General features: G+C 46.5%; 2 protein-coding genes across 4 annotated transcripts in view; one reads left to right on the plus strand and one right to left on the minus strand.

The window, feature by feature from the left end:
* The window catches only part of CCDC183 (coiled-coil domain containing 183), a 30,464-nt gene extending 16,561 nt beyond the window's left edge, over nucleotides 1-13,903 (minus strand). The window contains exons 1-3 of one of the 3 annotated variants that reach the window (XM_077306574.1): nucleotides 13,767-13,903; nucleotides 2,932-3,041; nucleotides 1,210-1,331 (exon numbers count right to left, since the gene is read on the minus strand). In XM_077306574.1, the coding sequence (XP_077162689.1) occupies nucleotides 1,210-1,331; nucleotides 2,932-3,001 (192 nt within the window). In that variant the 5' untranslated portion in view covers nucleotides 3,002-3,041; nucleotides 13,767-13,903. Of the gene's footprint in view, nucleotides 1-1,209; nucleotides 1,332-2,931; nucleotides 3,042-3,395; nucleotides 3,437-7,660; nucleotides 7,730-13,766 lie in introns of those variants that run through there. The other 2 variants (XM_077306571.1, XM_077306573.1) reach the window with 2 other exon arrangements.
* Nucleotides 7,178-22,034, plus strand: AMBP (alpha-1-microglobulin/bikunin precursor). The gene is made up of 10 exons (XM_077306575.1): nucleotides 7,178-7,378; nucleotides 8,797-8,939; nucleotides 10,302-10,378; nucleotides 12,981-13,094; nucleotides 14,778-14,879; nucleotides 17,903-17,940; nucleotides 18,174-18,252; nucleotides 20,261-20,428; nucleotides 21,348-21,512; nucleotides 21,897-22,034. Exons 1-10 carry the CDS (start codon nucleotides 7,262-7,264, stop codon nucleotides 21,944-21,946), a joined length of 1,053 nt encoding a protein of 350 aa, XP_077162690.1. The 5' UTR covers nucleotides 7,178-7,261; the 3' UTR covers nucleotides 21,947-22,034.
* Nucleotides 22,035-27,087: the final 5,053 nt, after the last annotated feature.

Below are 27,087 nucleotides of genomic sequence, written 5' to 3' on the forward strand. Positions count from 1 at the left end.
GTTGAGTGCTGTGAGGCAGGGCATATCCTTCCTTTGTGAGAACAGGATAAGTATCAGGATTATCCTTTCCTTTTTGGTTTCGGTGGCTTCTGATCGATTGGCTGAGTTACAGATTTTTCTGCTGATTTTACGAAATATGTTAGATTTTGTTAAGCAGGGGCCTTGTTTGCTGTTACGATTCTATATTGTAAATGAAGGTTTTATTTGGTAAACTACACTCAGAGTAGATTACTTAATTAACTAATAAATAAAATCAGAGAAATGTAGAAGTTAGCAAAATAGATCTATGCTGGATAGTGGTGTTGCAGCTTATGGAACTAACTTTTGGGCATGATTAATATATTTAATAATTATTTCATTAACTTATACCCCCATGAAGATGCAAAATTAAATTATTGCCTTAGTAACATAAAGCAGTTTTTGTTTTCAATTGTAAATATTGGGAATACCATTTTCTCCATGCTTTTCATCAAAAAAATTTATTAATGATCTGAAATACATTTAGAAATGAAAGAGAAAATGTCCCATTTATCTCGCCTTTTTCTGAACAGGGTGTCAAAGCAGTTAAAACAAAGGCAGCTTACGCACCAACTGCATCAGGGATCTGTTCAACTGCAATTAAGAGTAAGTGTGCAAACAAATGCAGTGTTGGGCACTTTATTTATTTATTTATTTATGCATGCATGCATGCATGCATGCATGCTTAGGGAAATCTGAGAATGTCCTGATTAAACTGAGTGAGGGACAAAACATTGGTTGAGACCATCATGCTTGTAAGAGCTGTGGGACATGCTTTTCCATAGGTCAGCATCTCCATACCAGGCACTTTGCACCTGGACACAAGCGCCATCACATCTGACAGCAATTCCAGCAAGGGGCTTTCAAGGGAAGTGAGAAATGGGGGCAGAGTCTTCCTTAGTGGTCTCCTGTCCAAGTTTTGACCCTGCTTCGCTCCAAGATCTGATACTATGCTGTCTTCTTTCCTCTGTGCTTGTTTAACAGCCCCTAAAGTCTGGCAGCCCTAAAGAATCCACTGAGCGTGGTCCAGAGGCCAGGCTACGATGTCAGTGGAATAACAGAAGGGCCTAATGACACCAAAGAATTGTATAGTGATTTGGATGCTCAAAGCACTGTATATATGTTATCACAGTACTTCATTCTCTTTGCCACATAGCAGGGCACCTACACGAGAGGCAAAAAATCCCTTACCTTGATTGCCAGGTTCAGATCGTGCTTTCCATCCCGAGCAGTCGCAAGCAGGAATCTGATCAGGTCCCTGTTCCTACTGATCTCCTCCTGCGTTGACTGGGCAAAAAGTTTCTTTCCTTGCTCTGGCAGGAAATAAATGGGTGGAAGTGAGTCCAAAGGGGCACAGCACTTGGAATGCCTCTGGAACTCCAACATCTCTTGACCAACTTTTCCAACAACACTTAAGTGTCATACTATGCTCTGGGAGACCCAGGTTCAAATCCCCACTTGTGATAGAACCGTTGGTTTTTATACCCTGCTTTTCACTGCTCAAAGGAAATTACAATCCCCTTCTCTTCCTCTCCCCACAACAGAACCCTATAATGCAAGTGGAGCTAAGAGAGCTCTGACAGAACTACTCACTCAGAACAGTTCTAACACAGCTGTGACAAGCCCAAGGTCACCCAGCTGGCTGCATGAGGAGGAGCAGCAGGGAATCAAGCCCTGCTCGCCAGATTAGAAGCTGCTGCTCTTCATCACTGCACCCTGCTGGCTGGATGACCTTGGGCCAGCCATACGCTCTCAGCCTCACCTACCTCATGAGGTTATTGTCAAGATAAAATAGAGGAGAGGAGAATGAGATAAGCTGTTTGGGATCCCCACTGGGGAGAATGGTGAGTTATAAATGAAGTAAATAAAGGAGAAGAGACTGAAAACCAATGAAACTGTCCAAGCGGACAGAGGAAACTTGTCCAGTTAAAAAACTCAGGCAATCAGGACAGATTCAGTCTGTACCTTTAAGGCAGCAGGGGGGACACCGGGCTGACTTGTAGTGGGAGCATTCACTTGCATTTTTTCGGTAACAGATACAACAGCCCTTTAAGGTAGGCAAGTATTATCATCAGCTAAGGGGCTGACAGCTGAGAGAGACAGAGAAAAAAGCTTGTCTGGGGCCACACCTATTGTGGTGAGATCTGCACCTGGGACACCTGGCTGGGTTTCTAACTCCAGGAACAGGCAGAAGTTCAGAATAATTTCTCCAAAGCCTTTCATGAAGATAGCTTCAAAAGCAGCTGTGTCAGTCTTCAGTAGAACAGGTAGATTCCATTCCAGTAGTGCCTCACGAAATTTGGGGCATAAACTTTCAAGTCACAGCTTCCTTTGCCTCTTGAAAGCTCACACCTCACTTTGTGGGTTTCTAAGGTGCTATCGGACTTAAACCCAGCTGTTCTCCAAAGCCGTAAAGCAGGGGCAGTCAAACTGCGGCCCTCCAGATGTCCGTGGACTACAATTCCCATGAGCCCCTGCCAGCATTCGCTGGCAGGGGCTCATGGGAATTGTAGTCCACGGACATCTGGAGGGCTGCAGTTTGACTACCCCTGCCATAAAGCAACTATTGCAGAAGAAGGACAAATTCTGCCCTCTGGCCACTGGGCCACACTAGCAAACAGTTCCCTTCCTATTATGCAAGTCTTAAAAGGACAGGCGCTCATTCAGTCCAAGCACCGCAATGCTAGGGCCCTAGGAGATCCCAGTGTGTCCTATATAGCTAGTTATTTCTCCTCTCCCAAGCCTCACAAGATCTGTTTCTTTTGAAGGTGGATCACTGATATCTTTATGGCAAATGAAACAAGGCTGTCTACTACTGGGCCATGCAAAAGGATGTACATTCACCTTTGACGAAAGATTTTTTTTTTCAAAAGTGCATTAATCTAGAAAGCCATAAAAGCAAGGCAGGATTACCTTGGACAGAAATAATTTTGTGTATTTGGGCAATCTGCTGCTTAAGGTCTCTTTTCTTCAGGAGCTTCATGGTGATTGAGTCTGAACACCTCCACCTGACGTCTGGAAACCTGTGCAGAGAGTAAAAGAATAATCTCTGTATCCCCTTTGCCACGCACCACCAACATGGGGATCAGCCAAGACTTTGACTTGGTTCTGTGACATCAGATGGGAGATTGTGATGCAATTAGACCTCACTCAGTTCTCAAGAATGGCTGCCGTCTTAGAATCCCAGCATTGTAATGGCCAGAATTCCAGTTAGAACGGCAGGTCCCATTCCCCAGGCCAGTGGTCCCCAACCCCCGGTCCGGGGACCAATACTGGTCAGTAGATCAGTCGGTACCAGGCTGCGGCTCCTCCTCGTCCTCCTCGTCCTCCCTGGCTACTGTCTCGGGGGCTGCCCTGCCACTCTGCCGCTGACTCACCTTTGGTGCTCTCCAGCGGCCGCCATAGCTGGGGCTCCCCCTCGGCGTGGCACTGCGCAGCTGCCCCTGGCAGCGCCCTCCAGCAGGCAGCAGGAAGTCAGGGCCGCTGGTAGGAAAGCAAGTGGAGCAGGGGCTCAGGCGGCGGCAACATCCCTCGGCAAAAGACTACCCCCCCCCTGGCCTCAGTAAAATTGTCAAGTGTTGACCGGTCCCCGGTGATAAAAAGGTTGGGGACCACTGCCCCAGGCTGTTCTCCTATGTCTGATTCAGTAGAAGGAAGCTTCATTTGTGCTCCTATGTGACAAAAAAAAGAACAATTGAATTGTGAAATGCAGTTCCATAATGGCCACAAACACAGATGGCTTCAGTTCTTGGAGAGAGAGGTCCATTCATTTGGCAACACAAGTTAATATAAATAGACATTGTGTGTGTGTGGGGGGGAATGTTTGCTTTTTTATTTCTTTTGAGATGAATGTACAACCCTGCCATATACCTCAAGATTTCACATGCACATCCTCCATTTGGTTAATCTTGCTCAAGGGGTTTCTCCCCATGGCAAAAAAGCACAACCTAATCCTAAACATGTAAAGGTAAAGGTAAAGGTATCCCCTGTGCAAGCACCGAGTCGTGTCTGACCCTTGGGATGACGCCCTCTAGCGTTTTCATGGCAGACTCAATACGGGGTGGTTTGCCAGTGCCTTCCCCAGTCATTACCGTTTACCCCCCAGCAAGCTGGGTACTCATTTTACCGACCTCAGAAGGATGGAAGGCTGAGTCAACCTTGAGCCGGCTGCTGGGATTGAACTCCCAGCCTCATGGGCAAAGCTTTCAGACAGCTGCCTTACCACTCTGCGCCACAAGAGGCTCTAGGGGGTAATAAATAAATACAGCGAGGGAATTACTCTCTCTATATGTTCAGAGACACATTAATATTGCAGGGCTGAGATTCTGGATTTCAGCATCATGAGACATGTCTTTGATTAAACCCTTAAAGGAGATTTCTCCCACCTCCCTCTCATTTTCACTCTGCTTTCATACAAATATCCTGGTATTTAATTGAATGGCTGTCTCTTCCTCCCTGCACAGGTCTCCATACGTCAGCAGGAGGTGTTTAAAAGCGATCATCACCATGAAATTCCAGAAGGAAAGAGATCTTAAGCAGCAAGTCGAGCAAGCACAGAACTGAATGTGGTGTTCTCCGCCTGGGAAATGATACAGGAATCTTTATGCGATAATTAGCAATATTTCATTAACATGATTAACCAGAGGACTTTGTTTGTAGAGAGACTTTTTGCTTGCTCCCCTGAAACGCCTCTGCTGGACATTCATTTTTTTTCAGCCATTGACCAACAATAAAACCAAGGATACAAGAAATAAAAAATAACCGAACACTTTGCTGGATAACCATGATGTTCCTAAATCTCGATTCGGTTTTTTTTTTTTTTGACATCTATCTCTTAAAAGAACCTTTGACCTTACAGAAATTAAGGAAGTTATGACAAAGAATTAAATCATTTAAAAAAGAGAGTTGGTTTCTATATGCCGTATTTCTCTACCCAAAGGAGTCTCAAAGCAGCTTATATTTGCCTTCCCTTTCCTCTCCCCACAACAGACACCCTGTGAGGTGGGTGAGGCTGAGAGAGCCCTGATATTACTGCTCTGTCAGAACAGCTTTATCAGGGCTGTGGTGAGCCCAATGTCACCCAGCTGGCTGCATGTGGGGGAGTAGGGAATCAAACCCAGCTTGTCAGATTAAAAGTCGCACTCCTAACCACTACACCCAGCTGGAATTCTGGCTGCCAGAATATGGTGGCATACCCCTTCCCAAGCTTATTGGCTGAGATGCCACAAATATTCACACTGGTGAAGAGGAGGGACCAGTCTCGGAATGTCAACAAATACTATAACTTCTGTAAGAGAAAAGGAAGAGCTACTACTTTGGATGGAAAATAGCTTGACATGCAGGGAAGCAAGGACACATGTGCTGTTGTCTGGATGGGATGTGAAGAAGCAAGCAAGGCTACATTTTAGAGGTTGATTCCAGGCAACCCAAGGCCTTCAGCCACAGAGCCATTGTTGCAATCGTACTTCAAGGCAAAGGTTAAGAACCTGAAGTGGCTTTACAACATTTAATGTTTGCTGATGCTTCCCCCTGTTTACTTTAGTTAATCATTGTTTGGGAATAAACACATTAAGAGTGGGGCAGAGATGTCCTCCAGGCGGGATGCTTGCTAAACTCCAAGCGTGGCTGAAGATCTCCCACCATTACAACTGATCAGGAAAAGATCAGTTTACCTGGAACAATGGCTGCTTTGAAGGCGGACTCACTGGCACTATACCACACTGGAATCCCTCTCTTCCCCAAATCCCACCCTCCTTAGACTCACCCCCCCCCCTACATCCCCAGGTATTTCTCAACTTGGAGCTAGCAACCCTACCTGGTTGGGCCAGTATGGCCAAATGTCTGTGAAAATCACACTGCATGGTTCGGAAACCCCCTTGGTTGGGAACAGGGGGAGTCATATGGTTTCAAGAAGTTCCAAACAGAACTCAAAGAAGCACTGCCACTTGGAGCCATGCAAATATCCTTAAGGTGTTGAGTCTCCAGAGTAACCTGGGTTTATTTCAAGAATGGAACAGGCCAGTGTGCCCTCTTTGGGTGCTCGGAGAAGACCTTTCCGAGAGCCTGCTTGGTATAGTGGTTAAGAGCGGTGGTCTCTAATCAAGAGAGCCAGGTTTGATGATGCCCCACTCTTCCTCCACAAGCTGGGTGAGCTTGGAGCAAGTCAGAGTTGTTTCAGGGCTCTCTCCACCCCACCTACCTCACAGGGTGTCTGATGTGGGAAGAGGAAAGGGTAGGCGATTGTGAGCCACTTTGAGACTCCTGTGAGTAGTAAAAAGCAAGGTACAAAACAACAACAAAATCCTGCTCTTTTTCTCTTCTTTGAACTCAGTAGCAAGACCAAAACTGTTTTAGCATTGCAGGCACTCTTTTGACCATACCTGTTGCGTCTGTGGGAAAGCCCTTTTAACGTCTGATGTGGGACAACCAAATCCTGCTTAATAGCTTTTGAGGCTGGTGGCAATTGCAAGCCTCTAAAATGTGCATTGGAGACCCCCTTGCTGGGGGGGGGGTGTTTGAAAGGAACACATAATCTTGGAAATAAGCAGAGAGAGTGAGAGAGAGCTGCTGTAAGTTGGGAGTTAGCTTCAAGAGGTTGCTAAGAGAGGTTTCTGGTCATAGCAGCTTCTAGGGTACTGTGGGACTGAAGTATTTCTAAAGGACCAGTTTTGCCTCTGTTCATTCTGGATTTCCACCTGCTCAGCCTGTACATTTGATTTGCAACAATGCATGTAGGAAACAGAGGATGTTTGCCACCCACAACAATATGATTCTGCTGAACTTTCTCCTTACTGTTAAAGTGACCTGAAAAAGCTGCTCTACAAACTTCCTTCCAGCGGCAGAGAAGTCAGCAAGATAAAACAATATGAACCCCCCACAGACATAATTGCATCCCTTTTAAACTCAGCCTGATAGCCAATGTTAAAAGAAGGGGAAAAACACTGATGTTCAAGACCAGGGAATAATTAGACTGAAATTATCTCAACTTCTGAATCTGGTTAACCATATTTTGGGGTAGATAAATGCCTCCTCTGCCTTTTAATTTACCAGCAAGATTTTGGCCAAGAGCTCCTCCGCAGAAACTCAAACAAACCAGCCTAGGCAAAATAGTTCAACTGACCTCCCCCTCGAGTTAGAAGGCCAAAGTTCACATATCTTCACAGTTAAATAAACAGGACCATCACTGTGGTCCAGAGCCAGGTCTACCTCTCAGCAACTGAGTAGCAGAACAAACCTCACAGCCATGAAGCTCCAGGCATTTCTCCTCTTGATCTCTGCAGCAGCTTTTGCCCCAGCCAGAGGAAACCCCATCTCAACTGCTGAGGATATTCAAGTCCAGGAGAATTTTGATGAGGAGAGGGTAATGTTTACAGGGGCTGGGGTTGGGTGTGTGTGTGGGGGGGCGGGACTACCTTGTGTTAGGATGTTAGAACAAGGAATGCTTTAGATTCTCTCATCAGAACTGGAACTGCACAGCAATTCAGACCAATGTCTTCAGACATCTTCCCAAGCAAAGTAATTGGTATTCAGGTCATACACCCAAAGCTGCCTTATAAAGATCCAAGCCCTTGGTCTATGAAGCCTGGCATTGCCTATTCAGACTGGCAACAGCTCTTGAGGTCTAAGGCAGAGCAATCCCTACCTGAGATCCTTGTCACTGGAGATGCTGTGGGCTAAATCTGGAGCAGATTTTTTCCTCATTGAGGACCGCTTTCGGGGGTGGGAGAGAGGCAGCGGCCCGGGTGCCGCGCATGCGCAGAAGCACTACATACACACGCATGTGCAGCTGCCTTACCCTAATTCTCACCATTGGTCCATCTCATTCAGTAGCCCAGAGCCCTCCCCCACCCCCAATCAGGCCTGAGGAAATCCAGTTTGACACAGCCACACTCAGGAGGGTGGCCAGCTAGGCATTGAGTTTTGCCACCTCAATTCCCACCCCCTGTCAAATTAAAATCCATCCATTCTCAGCAGTGAAGGACAGTTTGTATGATGTTATTACACATTCTTAAACTTTGCATTCAAGGCTGAATTACCATCAGAAACGCTTTCCAGAGCTGTAACTATGTGAGTTCCTTGTGGGTAAATTAAACACGAGGCACTAACAAAAATATATTCCAGTACTGACACTAGTATAAATGTATTTAGATGTGCACATCACATGGCTGATGAAGTGAGTTATAATCATGCCGGAATGAATCTTGTTAGTCTTTAAGGTGCCACTGGACTCAAACTTTTAATACAACAAAGGAAGACCGTCTTATTCATCTTATATGATCCTGCCTTCCTTCATCAGAATTAACAGTTCCTATAAATGAAAACCACCATCCCCAAATCAAAGAACGAACCTTACTCCGATCTTCCAAATTCTACATTGTTAACATACTTATACTCCACTTGTGTACCCAGTGGGGACCCACAGCAGCTTGCAATGCCTTTCTTCGGTCCTACATTTTATCCTCACAACCCCCTGTGAGGTAGGCTGGACAGGGACTAGTCCAAGAGTAAATTCCATAGCAGAGTGGAGATTTCCCAGCTTCTAGTCCAACCACTCCAACGACTTACACCAGGTTTGCTCTCCATATGTGTTTCCTTACCTGTTTGAGCTGTCTGCGCATCACCTTCCCCTAATTCTCCCACCTAGGCACGCAGGTGTTGTTTTTCTCTCTAGCTCATAGGCAAGGCCCAAGGCCCCAAGTTCAATGCCTGGTGCTTCTAGCTTGCTTGTTTCATCCTCTCCTGGAGGTTTAGTGAAGCGCTCTCTTTCCCCCCTCCTAGTTCTATGGGAAATGGTTTGAAATCGCTGTCGGTTCCACCTGCCCCTGGATGAAAAAATATCAGGATCGATACACCATGGGGACACTTACGGTGGCTGCAGGGCCCTCGAGAGAGGAGATCAGCATGGCAACCACAAGGCTCCGGTAGGCACTTCTTTGCCACTTGCCAAAACACAAGCAGACACCCCTTTGGCGCTATTGGTTTTATATAGGTTTTATCCTAAGCATCCTCCAAGAACTTCAGGGTGGCGTGCCCAGGCTCCCACTCTCGCATTTGGCTCTCATGACAACCCTGTGAGAGAAGTTAGGATGAGAGACCCACCCAAGATCATCCATCAAGCTTCATAGCAGAATGGGGAAATCTGAACTCAGGGCTTCCAGCCATTGGAATACTGTTTTCCGTTCTGGTTGCTGCATCTCCAAAAGAAAACTGGAGAGCTGGGGAAGAAGGCAGCAACCATAACGAGTAAGGAATTCTGGGTTGCCAGCTCTGTGTTAGGAAATACCTGTAGACTTGGATGTGGAGCCAGAAATGATTTGGAGTGGGGTGGGGGACCTCAGTGCTGTATAATGCTATGGAGTCCACCCTCCAAAGAAGCCACTTCCTCCAGGGAACTGATGTCTTTAGTCTGGAGATGACCTGTAATTCTGGTGGGACCTGGGGATTGGCATCCCTAGCATGCAAGTCCAGTACTCTCCTTAGGAGGAAAGGCTCGAGAGTTTAGGGCCCTTTGGTTTTGGAAAAAACTAAGGTATTAATGAAGGTCTATAAAATTATGCCTGATATGGAGAAAGCAGCGGAACAAATAGATTCTCTCATCCACTCTTATTAGGAATATTAAGCATATTATTCATTCCAACTTCTTGGCAATCAAGAAGTTGAATGATTAATATACTTAATATACCTAATAAGAGTGGATGAGAGACTCATTATTTTGGCCTTTTGATTTCGTTTTTGGCTTATCAACAACACTGGGAAATCAACGGTGCAGCTTCTTTGTGAAGAAATCGATTCACCAAATAAAATAGCTCAACTGTAGATTCAGGACAGGAAAAAAGGAAGTATTTCTTTATCCAATGCATTATTAACTTGTGGAACTCACAACCACAAGACGTCCCTGGCTCAAACAGCTTTAAAAGAAGATTAGACAAATTCATAGAGGATCAGCCCACCCACACATGTTAGGATGGATGTTTCAATGGACTCCTCCCCCACTGAAAACCAGGGTACCTCTGAAAACCATTTGCATCAGGGAACCAATGGGAGCAAGGGTTGCATTCACGTCCTGCTTATGGGCTTCTTGGAGGTGTCTGAATGGTCAGTGTGCAAACTTGGATGCTGTCCCAGATAGACCTTTATCTGATCCAGAGGGTTTGTTATATCACATAAGGTGCAGGCCACTCACTTGCTGTTTTGGGGGATGAAAAAAATTGCAGAAAAAGAGGTGGAACATCATCTAAGTATATGAGGAGCATTCAGATCTGCCCTCCCCTCTTCCTTTGCAGGCAAGGTGTCTGTTCTCAGGTTACTGGATTATACCAGAAGACTGACGTTCCAGGGAAACTCACCTACTACCATCCAAGTAGGTGGAGGACAACCAAGACGTGGCTTGCATTTGCTCTTCGACTGGTCTGACTCTCATTGTTTGCATTCCTCTCTTCTCAGCTGGCCTGGAGAAAGAGGTTCTGCCCCTTTAATAGGAAAGTTTTGGAAATGGGCAGTAGAGGATTTTCATGGCATGGAAGTCAATCATCCCATAAAGGCTTCACTAAAGGGACAGGATTTGTTTTCTTTGTCTTTCTTTTTTTTTTTGGCCACCCCAGCTTCTAAAGAGCCAGGTTTTGAAAGAGTCTGTTAACTCAGTGGAGACTTCTGTGGTCTTTGTAATATGGGTGCATTCACAAAGATAGACCCTGCATAGGTGGGAGCGGTCAGGAAGGCAGCCTCTAGGCTATCCTCTAAAGCAGCATCACTGTGCCCTCTGAAATAGCTACACCTTTCCGAGCCCACTGAAATGAATGGGATTAAAAGGGTGCCATTCTGCTTAGGGTAGCACTATCTGTCCCCCAAACCTGCAACAGGCATTCATGTGCAGCTCCTCAAAAAGCGGCACTTTTTGTCAGCCAACTGCAAAAATGAAGTCTGTTTTTCCTATTTGTTGACAACAATCCAAACTGGGCTAATATTTTGCAGCCCTAACCTGGCAGGTAGGCCTTCCAGGTGGTAGAAGAATGCCAACTGTACGATGATGCCAATTAGAAAGAAGCTCCACACTATATAAAAATCAGGAGGGATGGCCATTCCTTCTCTAGTGAGGACAGAATAGCACTTCCCCTGTTCCAGCGGACTTTGCCCAATAAACAGAGTAGCCTGTTTTGGACTTGGACAAATACAGAGGGAACACAAAGCATTATTGCTACAAGGTGAACACAGGTATAACTGTCATGGACATTCCCAAACTATGTGACAGGAGACAATATTTTCTCAATGTGCACCACACAGAAGAGGCTGCCTGCTGCACCTCTGCATGAATGATCATTCTTCCAATCAAGATGAGTGATTTTGCCATGTCCATGCTAATTATGATCAAAGCATTTCTTCAGAGACTGAAATGAATGGAAACTGCTTGATTTCAGAGGTGGCAGCTGGTTTAGTCTCTGCCTGAGTCAAATCTGGGCTTTTGAAATATTTGCAAGAAAGAGCCAGGACTTTGTTTGTGATCATTCTGAAGGGAGAAGCTGTGAGTTTTATACCTTTGCAATGTTCAGAGCATTAACTGAGTTCTAGAACCACATCTTAGAGTAGTTCCAGGTTCCCAGAAGTTGTTCTAGTACTTGCAAAACTTTCTCTTAGAGCTAGAGTAATGATATACTCTAAAGAGCTGAGTTAGGACTCAGAAAACCATTTCTGCTATAGGTGTTAATGTAATTGCTCTTGCCATGCAGTCCCATAATGTCCCTAACGGGTCAGGCATGTTAAGGCAGGGACACATTTGCCAAGCTCACTAAGGAGCAAGGCTGCAGAAGTGCATTCTCGTGGGACTTGGAATTTATTTCCCCCAGTATTTGTGGCTTCTGCTGACATTGGAAACACAAGTTGTTGTGGCTGGGCAACTTGGGCACCCAATCTGGATAGCCCAGGCAAGCGAAATCCTATGAAAGCTCAGAGGTTACGCACAGTCAGCCTCTGCTGGCTTGGAAGGGCGACTTCCAAGGAATACCAGAATCATGATGTAGGGCAGGGGTAGTCAACCTGTGGTCCTCCAGATGTTCATGAACTACAATTCCCATGAGCCTCTGCCAGCAAATGCTGGAAGGGGCTCATGGGAATTGTAGTCCATGAACATCTGGAGGACCACAGGTTGGCTACCCCTGATGTAGGGGACAAGCAATGGCAAACCACCTACGAATGTCTCTTGCCTGCTTGCCAGACAATCTTTGGATCTCCTAGCTACATTACACATACATGCCATACGATAAATAGAGGATTATTGGGCAAGGTCCTGTGGAATAGGATACAGCTCAATAAATCCAGGGGGGGTGGAGGATTCAACAGCAAAATGCGCCTAATCAGATTTTACAACCGTCCTGAGTGCTTTGAATGTGAGAGTCTATAGAGCAGGGTTCCCAAGGTTCTTAACCAGCAGGTGGGTTTGCACGACAGGATGTCCTCCAAACACCCAGTTTGGCTTGGCTGGTCCTAGCAAAAGGTATTACGTATATTTTTGCTCTTGGCTTTGGACCATGTCCTTAATGAGTCATGCCTGGAAGCAAATTGGCAGCCAGTCTATATCTTTTGGAACGGATTAGATGTCCTCGCCACCATGTCCTTAACCAGCCCCAGGCAGGTTTCAAAAGTGGCACCAACACAGTTTTTCCTAACTTTGACAAAACGTATGTCATTCCTACTAATCAACAGGGGGAACAAGGATGACACCCACTCACCCCTCCCCAATCACTAGAAAATTTGATCAGAACTTATCTTCTGAAATTACACTACAGATTTGCATGTTTATGCTAGTGGTCATAAGGACTAGTAATCCGCATGCTCAGGAAGCTGAGTTTGGGATCCCATTCCAGGTTCTGCAAAGTAACCGCAGAATCGCAGGGGGCATTGTTTTACCAACTGAACCTCTTCCAGAGAGCTTTCCTTACAAGGGCACCCTATGCTATCTTCTTTTCTAGAATGGAACGTGAATATTGAGACCTTTGTGGTTCACACCAACTACGACGAGTATGCTATCTCTGTGATGAAGAAGAACAGCAACCGGGGCTTGAGCACCACAGCCAAGCTTTATGGTATGCCAACCCTAGATGGCAGCACTGCACAGAGCTTATAGGACAGTGTGGAAAGATTTGCTTGATCTTGATTTCTAGCTAAGTGAAGACATGAAACTGTTCTTTACAGAGTCTGACCTCTGGTCCTCTTGACTGGGAATCATCTGCCCCAGTCTCTTGAGTCTCATAGAGAAAAGCCTTTCCCAATACATGAGATCCTTTAAAAAGAGATGCCAGGGATTGAACTTGAAGCCTTTTCTATGTAAAGCATATGTTCTGCCATCTACCTGCACTCAACCAAGTGTAATCACATTCTCTCTGGCTCCCTCTGCTGGCAATAACGTATTCCTTGCCTCCTGTTGCCAGTTCCTTCTCCCTAGGAAAAACACTGTTACAGTTTTGACTCTTTTTGCCTTTGAGGGAAGCCTTTTTTAAATGCCAAAAGCATTGATGCTGTTGCACTAGTTCTCTAGGCTGACTAGTCCCCAGGTTCTCCCAGCGTCACAACTGATTGCTGGACTACAGAGATCAGTTGTCCTGGAGGAGACAACTGCTTCAGAGGGCAAATTCTATAGATGTGAAACTGAAGTGGAATCTCTTGCCAAAATCTCCCCTCCTAGGAATACCAACTTGGGTGCCATGACTGCAGACACATGGCAAGCAGATAAGAGGTAGTCAAAATCCCATTCCTACCCGTTAAGAGATGCTTGCAAGCTCCCAATCGCAAAGGGAAATCCAAAAGCAGAGTTTGAGAGCACAGGCCAGAGTCAGAGTCCAGGCAGCCGATCAGGAAGACAGGATGCAAAGTCAGGAAGGAACAGGCAGGTTACTTCCACACAGCAACACCCTTGTCTGCTGCTTTTATGCATCGGCTAAACACCTGCCAGCCAATTCAGCCTTGTTCCTGCAAGCACTCATCCTCATTGCTAATGTGGAGTCTGTGCTGTGCCACCAATCTGGCACCTTCTGTCTTGCAGCTCCCTCCTGTTCTTCCTTCTACATTGCTCCTGAGATTCTTGACACAGGGGAGGTGAACTGGCTCTCTGTTTCCCACTCAGGGCTGAGGGGCCATTGTCCTGGTGCCTGGCTGTGGATCCACGTCTGGCTCTTTAGAGATGGCCTCCCCCTGCAGGGTCTCTGGTACTGGCTGTGGGTTCAGATCACACTAGTTGGCTGCCTCTTCCTCAAAGGAATCATCTGCATCATCGGTCTCTGCTGGATCTGGCTGGTCCACGACATTGGGGTTGGGAAATACTTGGGAGATTTGGGAAGGGGACAGGATTTGAGGAGGGGAGAGTATAATGTCAAAGAGTCCACTGGCCAAAGCAGCCATCTCTCCAGGGGAACTGATCACCCTCATTTGGTTCCCAACTCCCTCTTTTTTTGTCTTCATAAAATACTCTGCGATTTCTTGGGCTGAAAGAGATGCCAGGGACTGAACTGGAAACCTTCTATAAGACACCCTACTGAGTTTCACAGCCAAGCAAGGATTTGAACTCAAGGCTCTCAAACAGTAACCCCACAGCCTGGGTCAACCTGTGGTCCTCCAGATGTTCATGGACTACAATTCCCATAAGCCCCTGCCAGCATTTGCTGGCAGGCGCTCATGGGAATTGAAGTCCATGAACATCTGGAGGACCACAGGTTGACTATCCCTAACATAGAGGACAAGCGATATTTCACTCACCTAACTTTCCTTTTCAGGAAGAAGCCCGTTGCTGAGGGAGGAACTTCTGGCAGAGTTCAGACAGCGTGCCCTGGACCTGGGAATCCCTGAGGACTCCATCCGCACTCTGACTAATCAAGGCAAACCCGGGTTAAGGGGCGGAGCTGAGGGCATTTCCCTTGAAGGGTGGGGTGCATTTGTGCAAGCTGCAGAATACTAGATGCCTCCAAGGTTAAAGTCCACAAAGAACAAAAACCCAAACCACCCCGTTTATTTGAAGATCACCTATTATAACTGAATTATCCAATAAGTGGATCAAAATCTAAATGCCGTAGAACAGGGGTAGTCAACCTGTGGTCCTCCAGATGTTCATGGACTGCAATTCCCATGAGCCCCTGCCAGCAAATGCAGGGGCTCATGGGAATTGTAGTCCATGAACATCTGGAGGACCACAGGTTGACTACCCCTGCCGTAGAAGACCAGTGGCCAATAAGAAATGCCATGAAATTGTTAAAATCTCCTGGGACCTGAAAGCAGCCAGTCTCAGTAGAGGGTGCCTTTGCATCTACGCATGAGTCTCTGTTCTGGCCAGGGATCCTTCCATTCAGCCTCTGTTATGGGTAGATCATTGTCCGTTCTCTACACTGAGGATGACTGGTGCATTCTCTCACTCCCAACAAACAGAATTGCCTTCTCACAAGGGAGAGTGTCCATTACATTCACCTCCACATAAGCCAGTGTTCTGTCTCTTGCCTTTTAGGAGGTTTAACTGGGGGACAGGACACATAATGTTATTTCTCTCCATGTCATGAAACTCTTCAACTGCCTGTTTCTACATATGAAGCTTCTGATAAAGGGAGAAGACGTTTTTCTAGCCCGTGAGCAACCTTGAAGAATGGACTTCTTTGAAAGCTGGTAGTCCTTAGTCATTCAACAGTAAAACAGTGTGTGGAGCTGTGGTGGTGATTTCATGTCCCCCACATCCCCTTCCACACAGTTTCCTCTTTCTCACCTCCTGCCAGCCCCCAAGGCCTCTCCCTTTTACATGCTTCCTTGTCTTCTTTCCCACGCGCCAATGGTTAAGGGATTTTCCCCTTTAGACCGAATTTTGGGGGGGGGGCCCTCTTTTTATTATGGTCTATCTGGGAAAGAGAAAGCCAACTTCCCAGACATAATTCACTCTACCCTCTGTTTACAGAACATTTCAAATTCCTAGGAAGGGCACAAGGGGGGATGGAATCCTGCAGCCTGAGAAAGAGATAAGAGGGTCACCACAGTGCGGCCATGGAAAAAGTTGAGGAAAGTTCAGGGGTGTTAAGTAATAAATATTGGGCTAGGGTGAGAGAAGGGACAGAAACGTCAGAAACAGAGAAAACAAACTAGGAATGGAATCAATCTGTCTCAGGCACAGCAGTCAGATGGTTGTGAGGAAACTGGAGACTTGGTATTTTGATAGTGAGCTAAATTTCTCTGACACCAACCAACCTTTCTTTTAGACACACACACACACACACACGCACACACGCACACACCGACTTTCAGTTTTATGAGCTATTTGCTTTATTCATACCCTATCTTTTCCTCCAGTGGGGACCCAAAGCACCCCATTATAGCCTTACAACCCCCTGGGATAGATTAGGCTGAGCATGTGAGACTGGCGTAAGATCACCCAGCAAGCTCCCAAGGCAGAGTAAGGATTTGAATCTGGGTCTTCCTGATCCACTTTAGGCACTCCAACCACTACACCACACTGTCTCTCAGCTTGCCCTCTTTCCCTCCCTGTGACAGCCTCTCACTGGGAGAAGTCTGGCTTGGCTACAAGTGTCATGAAGTGCCATTAGCATGGAAGTCACTGCCAAGCCCAGTCAGCTGGGCCCAGAAAAGTTGTGTGGCATTATCTAGTAACCAACACTGCACGTATATGATTTGTGGAATTGTCTAGTGGTTACTGCTGGCTATAGCCCTGATCACAGAGGTGGACTGAGAGGCAAAAATAGTCCTGGAAAAGGCTCTCCCCTTTCCTTTTATTGACAGAAACCAGAATTTGAAAGCTGGCAATATGTTTGTGGTTGCCTAGCAATATTCCCCAAAGCCACTGAGAGGACATTCCCTCCTTAAAAGTACAGGTTGCTGCTGTACAGTTTGCAGGGGAGGGCATCTTTTTCCTTTCCTTTTAAAACAAAATTGACAAGTTTTTCTGTAAACCTAGGGCTTTTCTCAGGTTTGTAGAAAGATCTGTCTGTACGTGGCTCCAGACTCCAGATTTAAGTATCCGCAGATGAGGCCATGTTGAAATTAGATATATTGATAACAATGTTATCATTGATAACAGTGTTATCGATACAAATTTTAAGCAAGGAGGATTTATGACTTGAACATACATACTTAATACATACTGTCATATAAAATCCCATAAAAGTGTTGGGTAGACGGGATACCTGAATGTGTACTCCCACTGTACAATCACATACCTGAGCTCATCCCATTCGGGGGGGGGGGGGGCTTAGTTTTTTAAAAGTTCCAAAGCCAGGCAAAAGGGTAAACTTACTGCATAGGGTTGCTTTCATAAGAAGTTCCTATGGTATCTTTCCCACCTCAGCTGCATCTATGAAAACAGACCAGACATAGGGAATCCAACTTGTGTGAATATGGCCAACTTGACTCCGATTGCTAACAGTCCCAGGACCCCATCTTTGAGGTTTTCATAAAAGGGCATTTCATTCTGGGATGTTTAAGCTTAGATAGAGTGGCCTAAAGTGGATGGCCCATGTTCAGGAATTTACTCCGTGTTCAGGATTCAAGATTTTCCGGACAAGGAGCTTGGTCTTTTAATAGGGAACGAAAATTCAGTTCAGTTCTCCCCCAATCAGGGGGGAAACACCCTTTTCTTGGCCATTCATTTGATCATCTGCTAGTTTCCCCAGGTATCTTTTCAGAGATGGGGAAGCAAAGCGATGGGCTAAGGCCTCAAATTGAATGCCCACCACCGCCAACATGACCCCACTACAGATGCCACTCCTCTGCATTGGGGGAGGGGGCAATAATTGAGGGGGGTCATACCATACCCTTTGGAGACCAGATTTGACCCAAGGATTTCTAATTGCCGACTCTTCCTAGAAAATACCCATCCAGTAACACCTCTCACACTGCTCTCTTTCCTTAGGGGAATGCATTCCTTCTACAGCTGAGCCTGCACTGCAGGTAGGTGGAAGCCTCACACTTAAAAGGATCCCGCTGTTCCCGGGGCAGTTACCCCCACAAGAGATGGGGAGCTTGACCCCACTCCATGCAACCCAGCCAAGTCAAACATTTAGGGCTATGGCCTAGAATCTGCTGGAGAGGAAGCAAGCAGAGATTAGCAGAGGGTGGTGGCCCAGTGACCTCTAGTTTCATGGCTGAGAACACTTAACATCATTTTCTGCTTCCTTCGTCAGCCAAGAGTTCGAAGAACTGCTTTGTTTGAGGAAGAGGGATCTGCTGATGGTTCAGTGGCTACCATGCTAAACAAAGAAGGTAGGTTTCCAAAGCCAAATCCCTCCTCTGCAGAATTTGGGGGACAAGAATATGAGTGATCCTGTTAGTTCGTCAATCAGGGCCACTGTTCTCCAGGTGGGACCTAGAGATATTCCATAATCTTCACCCTACAGAGATCAGCTGCTCCTGAGAACATGGTGGCTTTGGAGGGGGGATTCCACGGCATCATACGCCACTTAGGTTCCTCTCTTCCTCATCCTCGGCTTGCCCCAGGCTCCACTCTCAAATGTTCATGCATTTCCTGACCCATCTCCTTTTGAAATTGTCACACTGTTGACCACTCAAAGACAGAAGCTCAGCTTCATTATTTAAACCAGATCTGACCAATCCCAAGACTTCCTTCTGCCTACTGTTGCACGTTGCCAGAGCAAATCCATTTCCAGATAGTTCACAGGTAGACACATCAGAGTTGCTCATTAAAGGCCCTACAGTCTGAGCTAGCTTGCTTCCTAGCGGGGGAGAGGGGAAATTCCATAGATGATGCCCCTTCCTGTCATCATCCCCACAACACTACTCAGAATTGTCTCCAGCAAGCTTTGGACAGAGATTTGCGGTCCACACTCCCCCAGATGACCTTCAGGAGCACAGGAGATCATTCCATCAGATCTGTCCTCTACAATTACCTTAGTTTCCTTCATTAGGTCTCATATGTTCCAATGATTCTGCCTTTCCCCACCCCCACATTTGCAATCCCCATCTGCTGTTCTCTCTTCTTTCATTATCCTAAGGTTTGTCTTTTGGCAAAGGCCTTTTTGGTGAGAACGATTAGCATTGCCACTCTCTAGAGCCGGAGGGGCCAAACTGTGGCTCTCCAGATGTCCATGCTCAAAGGTTTTTCCAGCACAGAGAGTCTCTGCACACTATGTTAGATATGTGCCCCATGTCAAGCCGCCTGATCCAAACTGGATTCAGACTTACACAAAATATCAAGCATCTGAGAGGAACTTTTCCTCTGCTGTCCTCCTATTGGCTTTGTTTTCTTAAAAAAAAACAATCTTTAATTTCATTGCTGTTGGAAGGTAGGGGAGGAAATAAAAAAAATAAGAAAAATATTAAAAGACCATCCCATATAAAATTTCAGTGAACACAAAATGAAAGAAACCCAGGTCGTCCTTCCATGAACTAATCAGCCTTCCTTGAGTTATAGTTCTACTTTGAGATACCGTTGAGATACAGAAGACCCAATTTATAGATTCACGACATCCAGTCCTGAATATTAGGAGCTCCAAAGGATTTCCAACAGGAAGTTACCCTTTGCCTTGGAGCAGCTAACATGCTCATGATAAATTCAAATGAGTAGCCATGTTGGTCTGAAGTAGCACAATTAAATCAGAGTCCAGTAGCACCTTTAAGACCAACAAAGATTTAAGGCATGAGCTTTCGAGTGTAAGCAGGGTTCGTCAGGGTGACGAAGGGTGCTTGCACTCGAAAGCTTACACCTTGAATAAATCTTTGTTGGTGAGACAGGACGAAGTCCTGAGTGTAACATCATAAAGCAGCCAGGGGACAAAATGGTAAATCGTGGCCCATTAATTCTAAAACAAACCAAGATCTCTGTTGCCAAAACAGGTTCTATTTTAGGACAGCTCCAAAGAACCTGTAATACATTTGCCTGACTGCAGCAGAAGATGCACAGCTACATAACTCGGTTTGCAGAGGGAGCACACAGCCAAACACCTACCTGGGGGCACGGAGATAGAGGCAGGTGTTCAGCCAATCTTTGCCTCCTTTGTGCGGCACACAACCTCCCACACAGACTCAGTTCATTCCCTTTGGCAAACAAAATGGCCAGCCTTTCGAAGATGGCAGGACAGGTGGGCTGGTGACCAAGCGAAAGAGCAAGGGGGGGGGGAGGAACCAGGGCTCCCACAAGGAGAGAGAGAGGCTATGGCCAAGGGGCAGAAGGTGAAGAGTCTGCCAGCATCAAAATGCTCATCACCTATAGCTGCTCTGCTCCGCCTGAAGCCTTGCCTTTTGACGCTTCCAGATTATTGCCGGCTGAACGTGGATGCCGGCCCTTGCCTGAGTTCGGTCCCTCGGTATTTCTACAACGCCACTTCTCATACCTGCGAGACCTTTACCTACGGCGGCTGTCTTGGAAACGGCAACAATTTCCGCTCAGAGAAGGCCTGTCTTCACGCGTGCAGGACGGAGGGTAAGAAACGCTGGCTTGGCCGACTGTAGGCAGGACCAAACAGGAGTAACAAGCTTAGCTTATGAGGCTACCATTTCTTTGGGTTTAATCCCAGGAGGAAACATAGCAAAGGAAATAAATACATCAACATTGGAGGTTAATGGGCAGGTGTACTCTTAACTGTGAAATGCTACGTCCCTGCTTTAAACATGCCTTGTCAAATGGGGGAAAGAAGGAACTGTCAAAGTCAAGAAAATCAGAAATCAGGATCAAGCCAAAGGGTCATTCAGGGTTCAGTTATTACCGGCAGCCGGGCAGAGAGCTCCAGGGCCCCTTGTAGGAGCCCACTGACTTCCCCTGTTCTTCAGCCCAGCAGATGGAACTGGGGAGGGATCAACTCGGCTTGGAAACTCTGCTTGATTTCATTTCCCAAAGAAAGGAAAAGATTTGCTTTCTGAAGAGAGCTTCCCAGACTCAAAGGCTCTTTAAGAAAGTCTGTCCCTATGGCTGTGTTGTGCTGAGGGAGTGGTTAACAGCCACACCCTCTAGTCAGAAGAGCCTGGTTTGATTCCCTGTTCGTCTACCTGCAGCCACATGGGAGACTGTGGGCTAGTCACAGTCCTGTTAGGGCTGTTCTCACACAGCAGTTCTGTCAGAGCTCTCTCAGCCTCACCTACCTCACAGAATGTCTATTGTGGGGAGAGGAAGGGAAGGTGATTGTAAGCCACTTCGAGACTCCTTTGGGGAGTGAAAAACGGGGTATTAAAAGCAACTCTTCTTCTTCTAGATGACGTCAGCACTTTGCTAGCCAATCAGCTGGCAGGGAGAGATGCCAAGCACAAAGGGAGCCCATGCTCAAGGGCAAAAGGTTCCAAGTTTGAGTTTCACAAGATCCTGGAAATAACTGGTTGCATGCAATGCTCTCTTCTCTTCCCTGCAGCATCTTGCCGGCTCCCCATTGCCCCTGGAAGTCCTTGTAAAGAGACATACTGGGCCTTTGATGCCAACCGGGGCAAATGTGTGACTTTTGAAGGCTGCGGGGCCAACGGGAACAAGTTTTACCATGAGAAAGAATGCAAAGAATATTGTGGGGTCCCCTCTGAAGGTATGGTCAGCTCCCCTTCCTTCAACCCGTACCGAAGAAAGCTTTCAAGAAGGTTGTGTGTCTCAATACACAACACATGCATGCCTGAATAATTCTTAGAGGTATACCGTCTCTGAGCATGGAGGTTCCTTATGTGCAATTTGTGCTTTAAAAAAATTATATATTAAGGAAAACTACAGTTGAATTAATCCAATCTCTTAATGGTATGGAAAAATACATCATTTTCCTTATTATGCATCATTGAGTTATGGGACAGGGCGGTGCATGATTCTGACCCACCACTCACCACCCACGCATGGCCCTGAGCCCCAGAGAGGAATGGAAAGCCCTCCAGTCTCTGTGTGTGAGCCAGCCTCAATTACGGATTTGTTTTCTTTCTCCTAGGGGATGAGGAATTCCTCCACCTCTTGCCATCACAGCCCCACTCAGTGTGAAGGCAGCTGACTGGGCATAAGCATCCTTCTTAATTCAGCCTCCTCGTATGCACTGGGACCCCAAATAAATATGGTCTTCTACTCTGAACCACATAGCGTGTGCCTTTTTGTATGGGCTCCAGTCCTCACTGCCCCAAGAGGTGACAAGTTCCAGAAGCAACATTCTTTAAAACAGCGGATTGTTTGTTCAGTCATCTCTTTGCACTCCACAGCTGGAATTCTGGAAACTCAAATGCAACACCTTTGTCCACGAGCTTCTCGTAGACACCAGATAACATTTCTACCTTATGTTCAACATTGTTCTATGGCCCTTTATCAAGTGGACCTTAAGGAGACGGCTGCCACCCAGTTTTAGGCGGATTCTCTTGCCCATAATTTCATGTGGAAAAAACAGGTTTTTGAGAATGGCATTGTGTACTGCAGAACAAAGTCTGAGCCCAGGCTTTAAGGCCAACAAAGCAACTTTAAGGCCAACAAAGTTTCATTCACGGCGTGAGCTTTCGCGTGCACGCTCACACTGCCTTAGACACCATGAAATGGGAATTTACCAGTCCACCCACAGAGGCAGAGGGTGAGCAATAAATTAGTACACAGATTTGTGTCCATGTATCCTTTGGCAGAGGGCTTGGCCTGTTTGCCCTGTGCAGAGAAAGGGAGGACATTGTTCAATGCATCATCAACGACTTACGACCTCTACTAGATAATGACCTTTCACAACTACTGGGAGAGGGGAACCTTTTCTTGCCCACAGACAGTCCCCCAATTGCAAGCAGCTCCTCACCCACAATAGTACAATACCTACATTGAACATGGACTCTAGTACCAGAGCTTGCCAGAAACCCAGATGCCAGCTTTCTGCCACATACACCCGGAAAACAAATCACTGGACCTAACAGCATCATCTACACCATCTCAGGCTTATTCACATGCTCATCTTCCAACACTGCATATGCCATTACATGTCTACAATGGGCTTCCATTCTCTACATAGGGCAAACAGGTCAATCCCCATGCCAAAGGACAAATGGGCACAAATCTGACATCAAGAATCACGGGACTAAGAAACCTGCAGAAGAACATTTTCGCCTTCCAGGATATTAAATGGCTAATCTCAAAGTAGCATTTTCATTACAAAGGATTGTCAAGAACAAACTGAAAAAGGAAACTGCTGTGATGCAACAATCAAAACAATGGAATTCCCAGGACTCAACAGGGATATTGGTTTCTTATCTCACTGCATCATTTATACAACCCTTATATCTGCATTCCTAACAATCCCACAGAAAGAACATACTTCATTTTATTTTATTTCTTATTTGTAGTAAGAGTTGAATAGTATATTGTAATCTAACATAATGAATAGTAGAATGTAACATGATTTTGAATGGGAGGTTGGATTCTATTTCTCTTCTCTGAGGACAGCGGACCTATCTCTGCATGGCTGGTCACCCTACTTCAGGGAAGAGGATGCTGTCTGTGGGTTCCTCTGTGACTTGGGGGAGATGGATGGAGCATAGTGGCAGGATCTCAGTCCATTCCTCTCAGTGTTCCACAACTGGAGATGCATCTGTCCATTCGTCTCCAACCCGGACATATTTATCTCCTCCCTTCCCCTAAGCTGAATCCAAACAAATGACAACTTTATAGACTTAGCTTGTTATTCCTGTTAAACCTCTTCATTGTGCTCCGTGCTACTTTATTGCTCACCCTCTGCCAATATATGCGGACAGGTAAATGCTGATTTCATGTCGTCTGAGGACAAGCGTACACTTTGAACAAAATTGTCTTAGTGCCACTGGACTCAAACTTTGTTCGGCTGCTTCAGATCAACACAATTACCCTCCTGAAATGTGTACTACAGTAGCAGTACAAGAACTTTATGGCTCCTGGGCGCTTTTGTTTGTTTTTCAAGCAGCTTTTTTCTTGGTTTGGCAGAATTCTTCCCTGAGCAATGAACATGCTTTCTTCTATTTTTTTTCCCTCCAGCTCATGAACTAGCCACACTTGAATCTTCTGGAAAGATTTTAGCTGAGGGACTGGTAAAAATACCATTGCTTTTTTACAGCTGCCCATTTCCACATCCTTTGGGGCCAGGGTGTCTAGTTCCCTCAGCTGAGCCTTTGAGTCTTCTCCAATTCCAGAAAAGCCTGGGTGATTCCAGACTCAGGTGCATCTGACCTGTCACCAGGCCTGCACAGTTTTCCTACTGGAACTCAAGACGGCCATTCTGCCATTCTCCTGCAGCGCCGGCCTCAGGAAGAGCCAGACGCAATATTTCTTGTGTTTGGCTTCCCTTGGGAAAGGCTTTCTGAGGAACGGATGGTGCTTAGTTCCATCTCCCTTTTTTGCACATGTGCAAGTAGAATTCAGGTACAGGGGAAGATGCTCCTGCAGAACAAAAGACCCTGAGAAGGGGGCTGTAGCCCAACCCCTCAGTTGAAACCAGCCTTTCTCAGTCTTTTTAACCATGAGAAACCCATGAAACATTCTTCAGGATGCAAGAAACCCCGGAAGTGATGTCAGCAAGGCGACACCTCCCTTCCACGCCCCCGGAAGTCACGTGTCACCCAGAATAACATCTCCCAGAGATTCCCACTGGATGTGACATCACGCTCCATCCCCTCTGCATGCCAGAAACAGGCCGGGAACAGGGCAGGGGCAGGTATCCACCACTCTATTGCCCTCATAAGGTGACCAGATTGTCCCACTTTTGGAGGGACATCCGAGGGTACCTGGCAAATTGTACTTATGTTGAAATTAAAAAATATATATTACAATAGTATTTTTGCGTTCTATGCATTCTATGAAACTTTTTGTTGCTCTATATAGACCATATTTTAAATCAAGACCCCCCCCCCCGGGTCAATGGTGTCCCGCTTTACCGATGTTAAAATCTGGTCACCATACTCTGGCACCCCCCAGTGCAGTTATGTTCAAATGAGAGTACTTACCTCTCTGGACTCCAGTCACTACCGTGTGCAACATGTCTCAGCCAGCAAAGATTGTTATGACCAGGGCCCTCCCCTTCCCACCCCTTCCAGGCCCATCATTGGCCATTTGGAGGAGGGGAGCATATAGGGTCATATCACCCGTTTAATTTTTTTAATTAAAAATATATTTAAAATTAATTAACTCCCAGGCAATCAGAGAAACCCTTCTGGGGCCATCACGAAACTCCAGGGCTTCACAAAACTCCTGTTGAGACAACCTGATTTGATAGGCCCACTGCTGGAACCTGCCTTCCACACTTCCCTCACTGGCCGGAGATCCCCAGGGAAGCAATCCCAGCTTTGGAATACTGGAGGTTGAAGGAGTCCTGGTACTATCTGCTTTACTTGCAAATATACCCCTGCAAAAGAAGCAAAGAGGCGCCCTTAGGATGCTTAGGGCTGATCCTACGTAGAGCAGGGGGTTGGACTAGATAGCCTGTATGGCCCCTTCCAACTCTATGATTCTATGATTCCTTATACAGCCCACAAAACAGACAGACAGAGCCCAAGACCCAAAAGTGTCTTGACTTCAGCCAACTTCGATTCTGCATTCCCCCACATGCAGCCAGTACGGTGACCTTGGGCTCACCATGGCACTGATAAAACTGTTCTGACTGAGCAGTGATATCAGGGCTCTCTCAGCCTCACCCACCCCACAGGCTGTCTGTTGTGGGGAGAGGAATGGGAAGGCGACTGTAAGCCACTTTGAGACTCCTTCGGGTAGAGAAAAGTGGCATATAAGAACCAACTCTTCTCCTTCTTCTTCTCCGTTTCTCTCCAAACAAACACAGCCTCTCAGTGGGCACCCATGTCGCACCGTGAGAAGCTCCAGGGTTAGTTGAGCCCCGACATTGTGGCTGCAGAGAGGATATTAAAGCTAAACACCCAAAAGCCGCCAGCCAGAGCGGGCTGGGAGGTGATTTTGTTTGTGTGTGTGAGCACAGGCCCTAAGAATATCAACAGTGCCCCAGGCCCATTTGGCCCGGAGATCACAAGAATAAAGATAAGAATGCAAAGTATCTTGCCAATTGCATAACCACTCTCAGCCCCAGACCTTTTACACTTAGGTGGAAAATAAATTCTGTAGGACAGAAAGGAAACGGTGTCTCATGGCACCTTGATGGCTGATCAATTGTGGCGGATGCTTTCGTTAAATGCAGCCTACTTTGCCAGGTGCATAGGGCCCGTCCTCAAAGGGCAGATACCTTGGCAGCAAAAAAGGCGGAACGCTACAGAACTAATTTCCCACCCCTTAAGAGCCCAACATCCGACTAGCCCCCAGTACTTACTACCACCAGCAGAGGGCGCAAGAGACCGGCAGATCAGCTCTCCTGCGGCAGCGGTGTTATCATTGGGTTGGCGCTTTATAAAAGTCACAATGTTACTTCTGGACCAACTCAGCTGTAAGCACCTTCCTACTGCTTGCTTAGGGCCTCTTTCCCAAAAGGACAAATTAAAATGGATATTAATGCATTCGCACATAAAGGCAGCTCCTGACTTTGGTTCTGGCAGAGCTGCTTTTTTACCTTGACCTGGATGGCCCCGGCCACTAAGTGGTGTCAGCCTTACCGTTTGGACGGGAGCCCACCGAGGAATTCCAGGGTGGCTAAGCAGAGGAAAGCACTGGCAAGCCACCTCCAGTAGCCTTCTGCCATGAAAAGACCAAGTGGCCACTGTAAGTCAGCTTCGACTTTACAGCACTTTATACGCAGGCATTATTTAGTGCATTCTGAGATACAAAACTCCCAACTCCGTATCACCCCTCCACATGTCACTCCAAATAGGGGACAGAATCCCCCTTTAGGGGGTGAGATTGCACTCTTCTAGCTGCATGTGATTGCATATCTAATCCCCCCTTTTGTCGGTGTCTTCTTGCTGTTTTTGTGATTGAATGTGTTTTGCAGGCATGAGAACCAGCTTGGTGTAGTAGTTAAGGAGTGCAGACTTCTAACCTGGCAAGCCAGGTTTGATTCCCTACTCCTCCCCCACATGCAACCAGCTGGGTGACCTTGGGCTCACCATGGCGCTGATAAAGCTGTTCTGACCAAGCAGTGATATCAGGGCTCTCTCAGCCTCACCCACCTCACAGGGTGTCTGTTGTGGGGAGAGGGAAAAGAAGGCAATTGTAAGCCACTTTGAGACTCCTTCGGG

The sequence above is a fragment of the Paroedura picta genome, chromosome 12, assembly GCF_049243985.1.
Source record: "Paroedura picta isolate Pp20150507F chromosome 12, Ppicta_v3.0, whole genome shotgun sequence".
Lineage (NCBI taxonomy): Eukaryota > Metazoa > Chordata > Lepidosauria > Squamata > Gekkonidae > Paroedura > Paroedura picta.